This window comes from Macaca nemestrina, chromosome 13 (assembly GCF_043159975.1).
Source record: "Macaca nemestrina isolate mMacNem1 chromosome 13, mMacNem.hap1, whole genome shotgun sequence".
NCBI classification, from domain to species: domain Eukaryota; kingdom Metazoa; phylum Chordata; class Mammalia; order Primates; family Cercopithecidae; genus Macaca; species Macaca nemestrina.
In genome coordinates, this window is record NC_092137.1 from 25,631,050 (window position 1) to 25,650,232 (window position 19,183).

Genomic DNA, 19,183 nt, shown 5'->3' on the forward strand with positions numbered 1-19,183 from the left:
GCTTTTATGCTACAATGGCAGAGTTGAGTAGCTTGACAAAGAACTCATCATACAGCCTGCAAATCCTAAAATATTTACTTTCTGGCTCTTTAAGAAAAAGATGGCTGGCCCCAGCACTGTATGAACAGAGTGAAGAGGAAATACATTCCTCTCAAGGGAAGCAGAGAACATCTGATAAAATCCAATATTCAAGGCTGGGCACAGTGGCTCACGCCTGTAATCCCAGCACTTTGGGAGGCCGAGGCGGGCAGATCACGAGGTCAGGAGATCGAGACCATCCTGGCTAACACGGTGAAACCCCGTCTCTACTAAAAATACAAAAAAATTAGCGGGGCGTGGTGGCAGGCGCCTGTAGTCCCAGCTACTCAGGAGGCTGAGGCAGGAGAAAGGCGTGAACCCAGGAGGTGGAGCTTGCAGTGAGCCGAGATCGTACCACTGCACTCCAGCCTGGGTGACAGAGCAAGACTCCATCTCAAAAAAAAAAAAAAAAATTTCAATATTCAGTTATGACTTAAGAAAATAATGATAATGATTCCTGGCAAATTAGGACATATTACTTCCTTCACCTTTATCAGGTTAACCTGTAGCAATCATCACACTTAAAAGTGAAATATTAGAAATAGAGAAATAATAGAAATACTAGAAACATTCCCATGAAAATAAAAAACAAGACAAGGATGCCCCTGCTATCCTTCCTACTTTTCTTTTTTTTTTTTTTTTTTTGAATCGGAGTCTCGCTCTGTTGCCTAGGCTAGAGTGCGATGGCGTGATCTCCGTTCACTGCAAGCTCCGCCTCCCAGGTTCACGCCATTCTCCTGCCTCAGCCTCCCAAGTAGCTGGGACTATAGCACCTACTAGCACGTCCAGGTAATTTTTTTGTATTTTTAGTAGAGACAGGGTTTCACCATGTTAGCCAGGATGGTCTCAAACTCCTGACCTCATGATCTACTCTCCTCGGCCTCCCAAAGTGCTGGGATTACAGGCATGAGCCACCGTGCCCAGCCATCCTTCCTACTTTTCAATATAATATCTGCGGCCCTAACCAGTACACTAGGTCAAAAAAAGGGTATAAGGATTACAATTACAAAAGGAAGAGTCCAAATTGTCTTTCTTTAAAAATGGTATAGTTACTGGCCGGGCACGGTAGTTCATACCTGTAATCCCAGCGCTTTGGGAGGTCGAGGTGGGAGGATCACTTGAGCCCAGGAGTTCGCGACCAGCCAGCCTGGGCACCATAGTGTGAACCCATCGCTACAAAAAAACAAGAAAATTAGCCAGGCCTGTTGGCACATGCCTGTAGTCTCAGATACCCAGAAGGTTGAGGCGGGAGGATCAGTTGAGCCTTGGAGATGGAGCCTGCAGTGAGCTGTGATCATACCTTCACACTCCAGCCTGAGCGACAGAGCAAGACACAGTCTCAAAGAAAAAGAAGAAAATGGTACAGTTACCTACCTAAGTAGAAATCTATAACCATTAAGACTAATAGGAGTTGAGAAAGAGTACTAGATTCAAAATTGACATACTAAAATCAACATACTAAATGATACAACTGAATAATGGTTGGAAAAAGGTGATTCTGGCATCCACAGAAAGTAGTTATGCTGGAGTTTCTAGTTGACATTGCTGGAAATGAGGGGTTGGGGTTTCCAGCAGCAGATATTATAGTCACCCATGCAATTCCTCCTGTGAAGAAATAGAGGAGACTCAAGAAGTCACACTCACCAAACGTCTCCCAGACTGACTGTTATCCTTAAGTCAGAGGATAATTCATATGAGGTATCTGTGTAAGAGTAGTAACATTCACAACGAAGTAAACCCAGTTCTTCACAGGACTACTTCAGATCTCCACCCCATCACGCCAGCATGCCCATGTATATTTACTTAAGGCACCCCAGCCTCTTCTTAGTATCAGGAATTACTGTGTCTATGTATTTGGTTTCCTATTTTGTCTGCTTCCCTTTACTAACATGGACATTTCATGAAGTGAGGTCAGGGACTGTGTTTTGTTCTCCTTTGTGGCCCTACCACCCAGAATAGTGCCTGGAGCACAGAAGATCCTCAATAAATGCACTAAAAGTTGAAGGGAAAAGATGACCCCTATGCTGAGTTTTGAAGGGCAGGCAGGAGCAGTGTGCTGGGTGGTGGAGGCAATGGTATTGCGCAAAGGCACAAAGGCATGAAACCACATGATCTGCAGGAAAGCCAATTCAGTATTGCTGGGAAGTAACATGCAAGGCATGTGATGGAAAAATTGGGAACTACTGGGCAGAGCAAAAAAGGGGCCAGAAGGGCCTTGTTCGGCAATCTTAGGAGTGGGGTCCTTCCCATTAAAGTGATGAGAAGCAAGTAAAGGAATGTAAGCAAAGTAGCAGCACAGATTTAGGCCAAGCACAGTGGCTCACACCTGTAATCCCAGCACTTTGGGAGGCCAAGACAGGCGGATCACTTGAGGTCAGGAGTTTGAGACCAGCCCTGCCAACACGGTGAAACCCTGTCTCTACTAAAAATACAAAAATTAGCCAGGCATGGTGGTGGGCACCTGTAATCCCAGCTACTCAGGAGGCTGAGGCATGAGAATCACTTGAACCCAGGAGGTGGAGGTTGCAGTGAGCTGAGATCGAGCCACTGCACTCCCGCCTGGATGGCTGAGTGAAACTCCCTCTCAAAAAAAAAAAAAAAAAAAAGAAGTAGCACAGATGTATATAATTCAATCTGGTAGCTGATCATAGACAGCAGATTTGAGAGGGTCAAGACTGGAAAAAGGGATCAGGAAATTATTGCTTTAGTTCAGAAAAGTACCAACAATTAAAAAAAATTAGTAATAAATACAACCATCCATATTAAGTATGTACTACTTACTTCATACTTACGTATGTAAGTGTCAGGCATTGTGCCAAGTGCTTTATTCACATTATCTCATTTAATCTTCACAACAATTCTAGCTTTATGGATGAGGAAACAGAGGCCCAGAGAGATTAAGTTAACTTGCCTAAGTCAGGAAGTGAGGCAGCCAAGACCCAAACTGAGCAGTCTAACTGCAAAGCTGGACTCAAAGCTGCTGTGATGTGATGAACAGAATCAGACTCATGTACATAGTAAAATTCAGATGCCTTCTGATTTCTTTGGAGGTAGAAGGTGAGGTGGAGGGAAGTGACTCCAAGGTGTCTGGCTGGGATTACTAGCCATTAGAAGCTCAGAACTACAAAAGTCCTTAATGATCACCCAGTTCGGCTACCTATCCAATGCCGAAATTTCTTCTTTACCACCTCTAACAAATAGTTATCCAGCCTATGACTAACAGGACAACACACGGCTTACCTGAGTCAAACTCTGCCTACCATTACCAAGACCCTAAAGATATCAAATAAGTTGAGAATAATTCTATTCTAGAATTCTGCAAGGACCTTAGAGGCTATCTCAGGCTGGCCCTTTCTCCCCTCTCCTGCTTCAACCAAGCACTACCAATTTTATAATACTCTTATGTTAAGGGTCTCTGTAAGATTTCGCTGGGAAAAAAACAGTACAGTACTTTTGAAAGGTTTCGTAATCACTGGTCCAGACCAATAACCCCTATTTCATGGCAAAGGAATTTGAGGTCCAGCAGATGCGACCTTGAGTTGGTCAAGGTCACATGGTCATGGTCACATAGACAAGCAGTCACAGAGCAAAACAATCCTGCAAGAATTGGGAACCACCCCACCTCTCTTAGCCATCTTCTTCTCTCTGTTTGAACTGTATAAAACAATGTAATTTTTAACAGAATATTTAAAGTTAAAAATATATCAAAATACACATTCATTCTTTTTAGTTTTCCAATATCTCTAGGTGTTGCCCTAACACTTAGTCCTCTCTGTCTCAGAACTGGTATCTAGTGGAAGGTAATTTATATAATGTATTAATCACCACCTGCAAGCTCACGGTAACAATGGAGTTACAGCAAGAGATCTAAATTGACTGGCATGGTACAAAATCACAGGCACTCTAGGTAACATTTCTACCTTATTATTTATGGCCTTGCCTAAGAAAGCAAGTCAATTCTATTAAAATATATGCTTTGGCTTGGGGTCCTTCAACTCCATGATTCTTTTACTCCCATTCTTCCCTCTTTAAAGCTTAAAACTTGTAACGGATTAAAGCTATGACTTGATTTAAAAAAAAAAAAAACCACACACACACAAACAAACATTCCTGCACATACGAACAAGGACTCAAGACTCACGCATTTCTATGAACAGCTGCCTCTTCTCTGCCATGGTCTTCCGCTTGTTCCCACTTTCCTCAATCATCCTAGAGACAAAGAAAGATACAATAAACCACTGTATAATTTGACAATTCAATCAAGTGCTAATCATTCTATTGTGAAGAGGTACAGGAAACCAAGTTGCAAATGCACATTTTAACAGAGTATCAGTAAAAATAAACTGGAAGCCTGATTCAGAAAAAGATAAACCACCGTCCTTTTATTTGATAGCTTCTAAAATATTATAAATCAATACTTACATGAGCTCATACAATTGCTTACTGTGCTAAAAATATGGGGCTGTCTTACTTCTAACTTTATTTTCTCTGCAGAGTCCTAGATTAGTTGAAGTAACTTCCCATATCTCTACTGTTTTATATCGATAAACATGTTACTAAATATAATTTAGAAAATAAATATAATGAAAGGCTGTAATAAAGGACATAAGAACAGTTAGCTTATACATAAAATATATATGAATATTCAATTTCACATTAAAGAAATCAGGTATTAATCCCTGATACGGTTTGGCTGTGTCCCCATCCAAATCTCAACTTGAATTGTATCTCCCAGAATTTCCATGTGTTGTGGGAGAGAGGTAACTGAATCATGGGGGCTGGTCTTTCCTGTGCTATTCTCGTGACAGTGAGTAAGTCTCATGAGATCTGATGGGTTTATCAGGGGTTTCCGCTTTTGCTTCTTCCTCATTTTCTCTTGCTGCTGCCATGTAAGAAGTGCCTTTCACCTCCCACCATGATTCTGAGGCCTCCCCAGCCATGTGGCACTGTAAGTTCAATTAAACAGAAAGAAAGAAGAAAGGGGAGAGAGAGAGAGAGAGAAAGAGAGAAAGAGAGAAAGAGAGAGAAAGAGAGAAAGAGAGAAAATAAACTCTTCAGAGCTTTCTTTTTTTTTTTTTTTTTTGAGACTGAGTCTCACTCTGTCGCCCAGGCTGGAGTGCAGTGGCGCGATCTCAGCTCGCTGCAACCTCCAACTCCCAGGTTCAAGCAATTCTTGTGCTTCAGCCTCCCGAGTAGCTGGGATTACAGGTACACGCCACCATGCCTGCCTAATTTTTTTATTTTTAGTAGAGATGGGGTTTCACCATGTTAGCCGGGCTGGTCTCAAACTCCCAGTCTCAAGTGATCCACCCACCTCAGCCTCCCAAAGTGCTGAGATTACAGGTGTGAGCCACCGTGCTCAGCCCTGTTCAGAGCTTTCTTCCAGACTCAGTGACCTGGGACTAGAGTGTGGGAAGAGGGTAGATGTGGTTCGTTCACCTGCCATCTTAGATCTTCCCAATGTGCCTTTCACTCCTTCTCTTGACAACTGCCTTCTGTATCTTTCCTTCACTTTCTTCTACTACAGATCATTTTTCTCCTTTTTTTCCCCTCATTCTTCCACTTGTACCATCCTCCAGCTTAATCACCAAAACCCTATCAGGTAGATATAATGCCCATTTTACAAATGAAGAAACAAACGCTCAGAAAAGACAAATTACTTAATCAAAGATACAGGGACTGATAAGTGGCAGGGCCAAGAGATTCCAAAGCTCATGTTCTTTCCACCACACTTTAAAGCAACATAACCCCCTGCTCACAAAACACATTTCTGAATTACTCTAGGTGAGTTCTGTCATAACACAATCACCTTTAGAGATTGGCCTGGTTCTCAACCAGGGACAATTTTGCCCCCATGGGACATTTAGCAATATCTACAGTCAGTTTTGGTTGTCACAACTGGGAGGGTGCTACTGGCATCTAGTAGACAGAGGTCAGGGACACCGCTCAACATTCTACAATGCACTGGAGAGTATTCCACAACAAAGAATCATCCAGTCCAAAACAGCAATAGTGCTGAGGCTGAGAAACCTTGTGACAGACCATGTAACAGAATTTTAAAAACAGTAAACATTCAAAACCAGCCAGTATTAAATTTAGCTATTTGTTCAGTATGATATTCAACGGCAAAAGAGCTGGCATCCTGAATTCTAACAATAGTTTTCTTTAGCCTTGAAACTCACCTTGTCACTCAATTTCTGCATCTCAAGTTCATCATTTGTCAAATGGACATAAAGGGGATACCTTTTGGAAAGCAATGTGGAGTAACAAAAGAATGCGTGTGGCCAGGCGCGGTGGCTCAAGCCTGTAATCCCAGCACTTTGGGAGGCCGAGACGGGCGGATCACGAGGTCAGGAGATCGAGACCATCCTGGCTAACACGGTGAAACCCCGTCTCTACTAAAAAATACAAAAAAAACTAGCCGGGCGAGGTGGCGGGCGCCTGTAGTCCCAGATACTCGGGAGGCTGAGGCAGGAGAATGGCGTAAACCCCGGAGGCGGAGCTTGCAGTGAGCCGAGATCCGACCACTGCACTCCAGCCTGGGTGACAGAGCGAGACTCCGTCTCAAAAAAAAAAAAAGAATGTGTGTTTTAGTCAATTAAACTAAAAATACTAGCTCCAACACTGGAAAGATTACTTAATCCTTCTGAATCTCGGATTCATCACGTATAAATCACGAGTACCCTCCTCACAGATTGTTGTGAGGACTCACAGCAAATGCTGAGAACAATTCCCAGCACACAGTGTTCCCCAAGTGTTAGAATGGACCTGCACACCAAACTGATGCTAAGAAAACTGTGTTACTCAACAGGAGCCGTAACACTGATATTATCTGTTGACTGAACAGGTGCAGCCTTTAATCCATCACCAGGCTACATGAAGGTCTAACTGTCCAGTTTCTAGTTGCCAGCATCTGCATTTCTTTGCCTGCAGACAGACTGTGCTAAAAATTAGACTCAAGTTCCTACTGTGAAAGCAAGCAAATTACAAAACTGAATTCACAGTCCTGACAAGATTCTTCTGAACCCTCCAGGCCAGAAGCAGCTTTCTTCCTCTTACTACAAGAGGGCGGTCTCCCCCGACTAAAAACTATGCAGAGGTCTCAGCTGGGATGCCTGCCTCCAAAGATGCCTACCCTCCTGGAGATATGTGCCTACCTCCCTCACTGCTTGTAGGCTAACAACCAGGCATTGTCAGAATAGGGAGGTACTGGCCCTCCTTTTGATGAAAGCACTGATCCACCAACACAGTATGATATGATGAGATGTACTGGCAAGAACTGGAAGAACATACCTGGATCTTGAGAGTGCTGAACTTGGAGGTCAAGTATAAGGCTGGCAAGGAAATGTCTGTTGACATGGGCCACTCTTCCATGACTCACAATTTAATGTTCCAAAAAGGGCATCCGGAGCCAGTCCTAACATGCTGCTAGAATGGCTCATTTAAGGCGGAAATGTTTCTAATAATGTCTTAAAGGAAATAAATTGAAAATCCCGGAACTGCATGGCAAGGCATTAAGGAAGGAGTCAAAAGAGTGTCCCTATATCCCCTAGCCCCTACCAGGTACACTGGCCTGACAGCACCTGAGGGCTTTCTCTATCCTCGAGTCCATTTTGTTCCCTGCGTGGCACGCCTGACGTGTAGATCTACCACCTCCTGAAAAAATCTTAATCAATGATTGAAAGAGATGGTATATAAATACTCCACCTACCTTTCCCCTAAAGGACTATAACTATAAGACACAAGTTTTACATTTGCTCCTGGAGTTTCTCAGTGGGAATGCTGTGAAAAAATCAGTACCTGGTTGATAACAAATCTTGTATTTGCAATCTTTGCTGTCTCCCCTCTCCTATCTCACTTCCCACTCCCCTACTGGCTTTTCCAAGGATAACCTCCAAAACAAAATACTTGCATTTAAATCCTTGTCTACAAGTCAGCTACTGGGGGAATTAAGGCATTAAGTAGTTTCATTTCAAGCAATCTTATAATTCAGGTTACACAAAATCCAAATTAATGGGATACACCAAAACTGAGATTACTATAAACCATTTCCCTAGGCCCAGTCAACGTGACTCCATGCCAGTGCTTTAAGTACACTAATGCCTGTATCTTTGTAATTATGCTTTTAACAGTTCCATACCTAATAAGGGTATATCTACTCTAATACCACAGCTGATGAGATGCCCTTGCCATTCTGATATAACCTTGAAGACTACTACTACCACAAATGTAAGTACCTCTCCCTACTTCCTCCCACTTGAACTCCTAGCACTCTGCCTTTTCTTAGCCACACAATCTAGAGATAACCAATATCATTACCTTCACACTAACTCTAATTTCAAACCCTGCCATTTCCTTCCTCATAATCACGCTCATATCCACCCTCTTTTCCCATTTCAACTGCCAAAATCTTTGTCCACACTAATGCACAAATAAAATTCTATGACCTCAGATTCTATGATCTCAGAATCCCCCACCCCTGTCTTCCTGTAGTTCATCCTGTGGGCATAGAGAGAAATCCAGTAGGCACATTTATTGAAACATATCTGGTCTTCAGTGGGTCCGAATCACCCTACTCAGGAGCTTCATTTCACCCAATTTAAAGAACCAGAACACAGCTTCAGTCTACAAAGCATAAAGAAGGCCAGGGTCCTAGCTATGCAAATGTAACGAAGTTTCATAAGCAAAGTTTCTTAAATCGAAAAGGGTTGAAACTTGGCCAGGTGCAGTGGCTCACGCCTGTAATCGCAGCACTTTGGAAGGCCAAGGCAGGCAGATCACCTGAGGTGAGGAGTTTAAGACCAGCCTGGCCAACATGGTGAAACCCAGTCTCTACTAAAACACACACAAAAAATTAGCTGGGTGTGGTGGTGCATGCCTGTAATGCCAGCTAATTGGGAGGCTGAGGCAGGTGAATCTTTTAAACTCAGGAGCCAGAGGTTGCAGTGAGCTGAGATGGTGCCCCTGCACTTCAGCCTGGGCAACAGGGTGAGACTCCATCTCAAAAATAAATAAATAAAAGGGTTGAAACTGAAAGTTCCTAGAAGAGGCTGTTTAATATCCTAAGCCCAAAGCAAAACCAAATGAATGGGTTTGGAAAGCACAACCCATGAAATAAAAAAATCAATAGATTGGATTTTATCAAAATTAGCTGCCCTGCAAAAGATACTATTAAGTCAATGAAAAGACAGGCAACTGAGTGACAGAAAATATTTTCAAAACACATATCTGATGAAGTACTTGTATACAAATTATATAAAGAACACTGGGCACGGTGACTCACACCTGTAATCCCAACAGGATCTGGAAGGCTGAGGTGGGGAGATCACTTCAGCCCACGAGTTCAAGACCCGCCTGGGCAACATGGCAAAAGCTCATCTCTACAAGAAAAACACAAAAACCGCCAGGCATGGTGCACACCTGTATTCCTGGCTACTCGGGAGGCTGAGGTGGGAAGGATCACTTGTGCCCAGGAGTTCGAGGCTGCAGTGAACTGTGATCGCACCACTGCACTCCAGCCTGGGTGACGAAGCGAAACCCTGTCTCAAACAAACAAAACTCATAAAACTCAGTAACAAGACAACAGCTCAATCAAAAACAATCAAAAGATCTGAACAGAAAGCTTACCAAAGAAGATACACAGATGGTAAATAAGCATATGAAAAGATGTTCAACAACATTTATTATTTGGAAATTACAAATTAAAACAACAAAATAACACTACATACCTACCAGAGTGGTTAAAATAAAAACAACTGACAACATCAAATGCTGACAAGGGCCGATTGCAATGGCTCATGCCTGTAATCCCAGCACTCTGGGAGGCCGAGGTGGGTGGATCACCTGAAGTCAGGAGTTCGAGACTAGCCTAGCTAACATGGCAAAACCCTGTCTCTACTAAAAGTACAAAAGTTAGCTGGGCATGGTGGCGCACACCTGTACTCCCAGCTACTCAGGAGGCTGAGGCAGGAGAGTTGGTTGAACCTGGGAGGCAGAGGTTGCAGTATGCCGAAATCGCACCACTGCACTCCAGCCTGGGCAACAGAGTGAGACTCCATTTCAAAAAAGAGAACAAAAAAAATGCTGACAAGGATGCAGAGGCAGCAGGAACTCTCATCATTGCTGATGGGAATGCACAAGCAGTCACGTTGTAAGAAACCTGGCAGTTTCTTACAAAGCTAATCACAGTCTTACATGTGATCCAATAATTGCACTGCTGGGTATTTGCTCAACTGAGTTGAAAATTTATGTCCACACAAAACCTGCACCCTAATGTTTACAGCTTTATTCTTGATTGCCAAAAGCTGGAAGCAATGATGATGCCCTTCAATAGGTGAATGCATAAATAAACTGCAATAGTTCATAAATGGAACATTGTTCAGCAATAAAAAAAACAAAGTATCAAGCCATCAAAAGACATGGGGGAACCTTAAATGCATAATGCTAAGTGAAAAAAAGCCAGTGTGAAAAGGTTACATACTGTATAACTCCAATTTTATGACCTTCTAGAAAAACAGAAACAGGAAAATGATCAGCGGTTGCCAGAGGTTTGGGGGAAGCGGGTGGTGAACTGAGTAGGTGAAGCACAGGGCAATTTTTAGGGCAGAGAAACTATTCTGTATGATACTATAATGGTGAAAACATGACACTATGTGTTTGTCAACACCGACAGAACTTTACAACACAAAGAGTGAATCTTTATTTTTTAATCTTTTAACTTTTTATTTATTTATTTTGTATAGACAGGGTCTCACTATTGTTGTGCAGTCTGGTCTCAAACTCCTGGGCTCAAGCGATCCTCCCCACTGCTTCTCAAAGTTTCAGGACTACAGGAGTGAGCCACCACACCAGCCACAAAGAGTGAACCCTAATGCATGCAATTTAAAAAAAAAAAATCAGAGGATCCCAGAATGAAATGCAGAGTGTGACAAAGCAATCCAACTGTATTACATATGTATGAAATGACCTCGTTGAAGAAGGTGGAGAAAAGGTAGTGACAAGAATGTGGAAGGACACGGCCGGGCGCAGTGGCTCAAGCCTGTAATCCCAGCACTTTGGGAGGCCGAGACGGGCAGATCACAAGGTCAGGAGATCGAGACCATCCTGGCTAACACGGCGAAACCCCGTCTCTACTAAAAACACAAAAAATTAGCCGGGCGAGGTGGCGGCGCCTGTGGTCCCAGCTACTCGGGAGGCTGAGGCAGGAGAATGGCGGGAACCCGGGAGGCGGAGCTTGCAGTGAGCTGAGATCTGGCCACTGCACTCCAGCCTGGGCGACAGAGCGAGACTCCGTCTCAAAAAAAAAAAAAAAAAAAAAGAATGTGGAAGGACTGAGCAACACCATCAAACAACCAGAGCTAACTGACATCTAGAGAACACTCTACCGACAATAATGAAACGTACATTCTTCTTAGGTGCACGTGAAACATGTACCAAGAAAGACCAGCTCTTGGGCCATAAAACAAACAGTAACAAATTCGAAAGAATTAAAATCATACAGAGTATGTTACCTGACCATAATGGATTGAAACTAGAATTCACTAAAAGAGACAAGTCAATGAAATCAAAAGCTGGTTCTTTGAAAGGATCAATAAAATTGATAAACCTCTAGCAAGACAGAAAAACAAAAACAAAAACAAAAGGGCATAAATTATCAATATTACTAACGAAACAGGGGAAGTTATCACTATAGAACACACGAACATTAAAAGAAACACCATAGAAATATTATGAACAATTCCATTCTATACATACAACAACTCAGATAAAACTGACCAATTTCTCAAAAGCTACAAATTGCCAGAACTCGCCCAGGATGAAACAGATAACCAGAATAACCCTGTAACTACTGAAGACATTGAATTTGTAGTTTTTTCTTTTTTTTTTTAAACCTGTGAAAGGAATCTACAAGCCCAAATCTACAAGATTTCTTCCAGATAACAAAAGACAAGCAACACATTTTGTAGCCAGCATTACCCAGATAACAAAACCCAACGAAGGCAGAGAAACAGGAAAACTACCAATCAGTGTTCACGAATATTGTTCATTCATTTTCATTGCAAAAGTCTTCAATGAAATATCAGCAAATGATATCCATGAATGTACGAAAACTTATTACAAAACCATAGTAATAAAAAAAGTGTAGTATTGACACAAGGATAGCAATAGGAGTCAATGGAACAGACTGAGAGTCCAGAAACATATTCTTACACCTATGGTCATGTGATTTTCAACAAAGGTACCAAGACAATTCAATAGAGAAAGAATAGTCTTTTCAACAAGTGGTGCTGGAATGAAACTGCAATATATTCATACAAATCATGTACAATGGAATATTGTTCAGCCATAAAAAGGAATGAAGTACTGAAGCATGCTACAACATGGATGTACCTTGAAAATGCTATGCTGAATGAAAGAAGCCAGTCATAAAAGACCACGTATTATATGATTCCAATTCTATGAAATGTCCACAACAGGTAAATCCATAGCAACAGAAGATTAATCATTGGTTTCCAGGGCTTTGTGGAGGGTTAACAGGGGGAGGGTGAATAGGGAGTAACTGCTAATGAGTACAGGGTTCTTTTTAGGGATGATGCAAATGTTCTGAAATTAATAGTGGTGGCTGCACAACTCTAGAAATACATTAAAAACCACTGAATTGTAGGTTGAATTATATAGTATGTGAATTATATCTCAAATAAGTTAAACAGAAAAAATATATCTTGGTTGATTCTCTTTTCGGACTCAGCCCGCCTGCATCCAGGGGATTAAAAAGCTTTATTGCTCACACAAAGCCTGTTTGGTGGTCTCTTCACACGGACGCACATGACATTTTGGTGCCGTGACTCGGATCAGGGACCTCCCTTGGGAGATCAATCCCCTGTCCTGCTCTTTGTTCCGTGAGAAAGATCCACCTACAACCTCGGGTCCTCAGACCCATCAGCCCAAGGAACATCTCACCAATTTTAAATCGGGTAAGCGGCCCCTTTTTACTCTCTTCTCCAACCTCTCTCACTATCCCTCAACCTCTTTCTCCTTTCAATCTTAGCGTGACCCTTCAATCTCTCCCTTCTCTTAATTTAAATTCCTTTCATTTTCTGGTAGAGACAAAGGAGACACGTTTTATCCACGGACCCAAAACGCCAGCGCCGGTCACGGACTGGGGAAGGCAGCCTTCCCTTGGTGTTTAATCATTGCAGGGACGCCTCTCTGATTACTCACCCACGTTTCAGAGGTGTCTGACCACGCTGCAGGGATGCCTGCCTTGGTCCTTCACCCTTAGCGGCAAGTCCCACTTTTCTGGGGGAGGGGCAAGCACCCTGATCCCCTTCTCTCCCTGTTTCTTCCCCTTCTCTGCTTTTCTGGGGGAAGGGCAAGCACCCCGACCTCTTATTTTTGCACCTCAACCTCTTATTTTTGCGCCCCGACCTTATTTTTGTGCCCCAACCTCTTATTTTTGCGCCGCAATCCCTTACTTCCATGCCCCGACCCCTTTCCCGCTTTTCTGGAGGGCAAGAACCCCCGAACTCCTTCTCTCTGTGTCTCTACTCTCTATCTGGGCTTGCCTCCTTCACTATGGGCAACCTTCCACTCTCCATTCCTCCTTCTTCTGCCTTAGCCTGTGTTCTCAAGAACTTAAAACCTCTTCAACTCACACCTGACCTAAAACCTAAACGCCTTATTTTCTTCTATGGAGCTTGCTATAAGTGCCAGAAATCTGGCCACTGGGCCAAGGAATGCCTACAGCCCAGGATTCCTCCAAAGCCGTGTCCCATCTGTGTGGGACCCCACTAGAAATCGGACTGTCCAACTTGCCCAACAGCCACTCCCAGAGCCCCTGGAGCTCTGGCCCAAGGCTCTCTTACTGACTCCTTTCCAGACCTTCTTGGCTTAGCGGCTGAAGAGCGATGCTGCCACATCTCCTCGGAAGCCTCCTGGACCATCACAGACGCTTTGGGTAACTCTTACAGTGGAGGGTAAGTCCGTCCCCTTCTTAATCAATACGGAGGCTACCTATACCACATTACCTTCTTTTCAAGGTCCTGTTTCCCTTGCCTCCATAACTGTTGTGGGTATTGACGGCCAGGCTTCTAAACCTCTTAAAATTCCCCAACTCTAGTGCCAACTTGGGCAACATTCTTTTATGCATTCCTTTTTAGTTATCCCCACCTGTCCAGTTCCCTTAGTAGGCCAAGACATTTTAACCAAATTAGCTGCTTCCCTGACTATTCCTGAACTACAGCCACATCTCATTGCCGCCCCTCTCCCCAACCCAAAGCCTCCTTTGTGTCTTCCCCTCGTATCCCCCACCTCAACCCACAAGTATAGGATACCTCTACTCCCTCCTTGGTGACTGATCATGCACCCCTAACCATCTCATTAAAACCTAATCACTCTTACCCCACTCAACGTCAATATCCTATCCCACAGCATGCTTTAAAAGGATTAAAGCCTGTTATCACTTGCCTGCTACAGCATGGGCTTCTAAAACCTATAAACTCTCCTTACAATTTCCCCATTTTACCTGTCCTAAAACCAGACAAGTGTTACAGATTAGTTCAAGATCTGCACCTTATCAACCAAACTGTTTTGCTATCCATCCTGTGGAGCCCAACCTGTACACTCTTTTGTCCTCAATACCTTCCTCCACAACTCACTATTCCGTTCTTGATCTTAAAGATGTTTTTTTCACTATACCCCTGCATCCTTCATCCCAGCCTCTCTTTGCTTTCACTTAGACTGACCCTGACACCCATCAGGCTCAGCAAATTACCTAGGCTCTACTGCTGCAAGACCTCAAGGACAACCCCATTACTTCAGTCAAGCCCAAATTTCTTCCTCATCTGTTACGTATCTTGGCAAAATTCTCATAAAAACACATGTGCTCTCCCTGCTGATCGTGTTCGGCTAATCTCCCAAACCCCAATCCCTTCTACAAAACAACAACTCCTTTCCTTCCTAGGCATGGTTAGTGCAGACAGAATTCTTAGACAAGAGCCGGGACTGCGTCCTGTAGTCTTTCCGTCCAAACTACTTGACCTTACTGTTTCAGCCTAGCCCTCACGTCTGCGTGCAGCGGCTGCCACTGCTTTAATACTGTTAGAGGCCCTAAAAATCACAAACTATGCTCAACTTTTTACAGTTCTCATAACTTCCAAAATCTATTTTCTTCCCCAACCACCACTCAGGACAATGCTTATGCTGATAAGTTAGCTAAAAAAGCAGCTAGCTTCCAACTTCTATCCCTCACGGCAGTTTTCCTCCTTCACATCAGCCACTCCCACCTACTCCCCCCCACCCCCCGCTGAAACTTCCACCTATCAATCTCTTCCCACACAAGGCAAATAGTTCTTAGACCAAGGAAATTATCTCCTTCCAGCCTCACAGGCCCATTCTATTCTGTCGTCATTTCATAACCTCTTCCATGTAGGTCGCAAGCCGCTAGCCTGTCTCTTCGAACCTCTCATTTCCTTTCCATCATGGAAATCTATCCTCAAGGAGATCACTTCTCAGTGTTCCATCTGCTATTCTACTACCCCTCAGGGATTGTTCAGGCCCCCTCCCTCTCCTACACATCAAGCCCGGGGATTTGCTCCTGCCCAGGACTGGCAAATTGACTTTACTCATATGTCAGAAAACTATAATACCTCTTGGTCTAGGTAGACACTTTCACTGGATAAGTAGAGGCCTTTCCCACAGGGTCTGAGAACGACACCGCGGTCATTTCTTCCCTTCTGTCAGACATAATTCCTCAGTTTGGCCTTCCTACCTCTATAGAGTCTGATAACGGACCAGCCCTTAATAGTCAAATGACCCGAGCAGTTTCTCAGGCTCTTAGTATTCAGTGAACCCTTTATATCTTTTACCGTCCTCAGTCTTCAAGAAAGGTAGAACAGACTAATAGTCTTTTAAAAACACACCTCACCAAGCTCCGCCACCAACTTAAAAAGGACTAGATAATACTTTTACCACTTTCCTTTCTCAGAATTCAGGCCTGTCCTCGGAATGCTACGGGTTACAGCCCATTTGAGCTCCTGTGTGGACACTGCTTTTTATTAGGTCCCAGTCTCATTCCAGACACCAGACCAACTTAAACTGCACCCCAAAAAACTTTCATCCCTACTGTCTTCTGTCTAGTCATACTCCTATTCACCATTCTCAACTACTCATAAATGCTCTGCTCGTGTTTACACTGCTAGTTTACAGTTTCTCCAAGCCATCATAGCTGGTATCTCCTAGTGCTATCCCAAACCACCGCCACTCTAAATTTCCTCTTAAAGTAAATAAATAATCTTTGCTAGCAAGGCTATGCTGAGCCTCCTTAAGCACTCCAATTAGATGTCCTAGGTCCTCTCAATTCTTAGTTCTTTAATACCTGTTTTCTCTCCTTTTCTTATTCAGACCTTGTGTCTTCCGTTTAGTTTTTCAATTCATACAAAACTGCATCCAAGCCATCACCAATCGTTCTATACGACAAATGTTTCTTCTAACGACCCCACAGTATCACCCCTTACCGCAAAATCTTCCTTCAGCTTAATCTCTTCCACTCTAGGTTCCCACGCCGCCCCTAATCTTGCTTGAAGCAGCCCTGAGAAACATCACCCATTCTCTCTCCATACCACCGCCCCCAAAATTTTCGCCACCCCAACACTTCAACACTATTTTGCTTTATTTTTCTTATTAATATAAGAAGGCAGGAATGTCACGCCCCTGAGCCCAAGCCAAGCCATCGCATCCCCTGTGACTTGCACGTCTGCCCAGATGGCCTGAAGTAACTGAAGAATCACAAAAGAAGTACAAATGCCCTGCCCCGCCTTAACTGATGACATTCCACCACAAAAGAAGTGAAAACGGCCTGTCCTTGCCTTAAGCGATGACATTACCTTGTGAAATTCCTTTTCCTGGCTCATCCTGGCTCAAAAATCTCCCACACTGAGCACCTTGTAACCCCCACTCCTGCCTGCCAGAGAACAACCCCTCTTTGACTGTAATTTTCCTTTACCTACCCAAATCCCATAAAACAGCCCCACCCTTATCTCCCTTCGCTAACTCTCTTTTCGAACACAGCCCACCTGCACCCAGGTGATTAAAAAGCTTTAATGCTCACACACACACACAAAAAAGGAAAAAGATATCTTGCTACACATAACCCTTGGGTAATTGTTTTCACTAAATATATTCCTAAGATTCACCCTATTGTTTATTCTTTTTTTTTTTTTTTTTTTACCGCCGTATAATTCCAAAACTGCATTTTAATCTACTCTCCTGCTGATGGAAATCTGAGTTGTTTCTAGTTTTGTTTTTTCTATCATGGACAGTGTTGCTACAAACATTGTTGTACGTGTCTCTTGCTGCACAAGGTCAAGAGTTTATCTTGGGTGTATATCTACGAAAGGAATTGCCAAAACGTTTTTTAAAGCGCACCAAAGTACATTCCTGTCAGTGGTATATCAGAGTTCCTGTGAATTCACAATCTCTCCAACACTTGGTCCACCAGGCTTTTCAAATTTTGCCAATAGCATGGGTATATGATTTCATCTCATTGTGGTCTTGATTTGTATTTCTTTGATCACTAATGAAAGTGCCCATCTCTAATATGTTTACTGGTCATATGTGTTTCCTTTTCTGTGAGGTGCCTGTTTACGTCTTTTGCAATTAAGCTTTTGTTACAGTAGTCTTGAAATATCTTTTAATCTCAACATAGGGAAGGACTTTCTAAGCAAAAGTTTGTCTAAGTTAAACTACACTTTTTAAAAACTCTATGTATCAAAACTCATGAGAAAGATGAAAAGACAAGTCACAAACTGGGAGAAGAGACCTGCAACGCATATAATCAACAACTGGTATCCATGATATGCACAGAACTTGTATAAACCGATAAGAAAATTTGACATAAGATATAAACAGGCAATTCACAGAAGAGGCAACAAAAATGGAAAATATATAAAAAGTTGCACATAATAACTCAAGACTAAACTATAATATCTAAGGATCCACAGTTGAGGTATAAAACCATAAAGAAATCCAAGGAAGGGATTACTATACAAATTAGGACAGTGATTGCTCTGGGAGGAAAGGAAGGGGCTACGACTGGGATGAGGTACATGGAGCTTTTAAAAGGGCTGGCAGAATTTTTAAGCTTTATGGAAATATTATTTTTTATGTATTCTCTTGTAACTTTTTTCACTTAATATTTTGAAATTGATCCATCGCGATGGCAGGTTTCTTCACCTGGATGAAGATGACATAAGTGTTTGCTCTACGATAATTCACTAAGCTGTAATTTTTTTAGTATCTGTTTTATTCTGCAACACAAAATTTACAAAAATATAATTTACCTATCACACACATCAAATGAAAAAAATGAGTCTGAAAATATCATTTATATTGGCAAAAATATGAGGTGATGTGAATTCTCATATATAACCACTTTGAACAGCAAAAGCAGTATCTAGTAATATTAAAAATGGACATAGGCTGGGCATGGTGGCTCATACCTGTAATCCCAACACTTTGGGAGGCCAAAGCGGGTGGATTACCTGAGGTCAGGATTTCGAGACCAGCCTGCCCTACATGGCGAAACCCCATCTCTACTAAAAATACAAAAAATTAGCCGGGCATGGTGGCGCGTGCCTGTAGTCCCAGCTACTCAGGAGGCTAAGGCAGGAGAACTGCTTGAACCTGGGAGGTGGAGGTTGCAGTGAGCCGAGATTGTGCCACTGCACTCCAGCCCAGGCGACAAGAGAGAAACTGTATCTCAAAAAAAATAGACAATGGATATATCTAATTACCCAGAAATTCCCCTTTTACAACTACATCCTAAGGAGACACATACAAGAATGCTTACGATGACACTATTTGTACACACAAAATCAGAAACACCCTAAATATACATCAACAGAAGCATGGGAAAATAAAATTATACTATAGTCAATCAGAATAGAATAAAGCAGAGCTACATTTATCGAGATGGATCATTTCAAAATATTAAGTGAAAAAAGTTACAAGAGAATACATAAAAAATAATATTTCCATAAAGCTTAAAAACATGCATATTAACAGAAGCAGGACTGGGACTATGGTGAGGTGAATGAGGCACCTAGGG

At 42.7% G+C, this 19,183-nt stretch overlaps 1 protein-coding gene across 43 annotated transcripts in view; it reads right to left on the reverse strand.

Annotated features, from left to right (window-relative positions):
- LOC105479800 (dystrobrevin beta) overlaps positions 1 to 19,183 on the reverse strand; it is a 311,471-nt gene that overhangs the window by 270,757 nt on the left and 21,531 nt on the right. For 27 of the 43 annotated variants that reach the window (XM_071076351.1, XM_071076350.1, XM_071076349.1 and 24 more), the window contains one exon: positions 4,220 to 4,287. Coding sequence is in view for 38 of the 43 variants with exons in the window: in XM_071076345.1 (XP_070932446.1) it covers positions 4,220 to 4,286 (67 nt within the window). In the remaining 5 variants the exon portion in view is untranslated. Of the gene's footprint in view, positions 1 to 1,154; positions 1,250 to 4,219; positions 4,288 to 19,183 lie in introns of those variants that run through there. The other 16 variants (XM_071076336.1, XM_071076343.1, XM_071076332.1 and 13 more) reach the window with 8 other exon arrangements.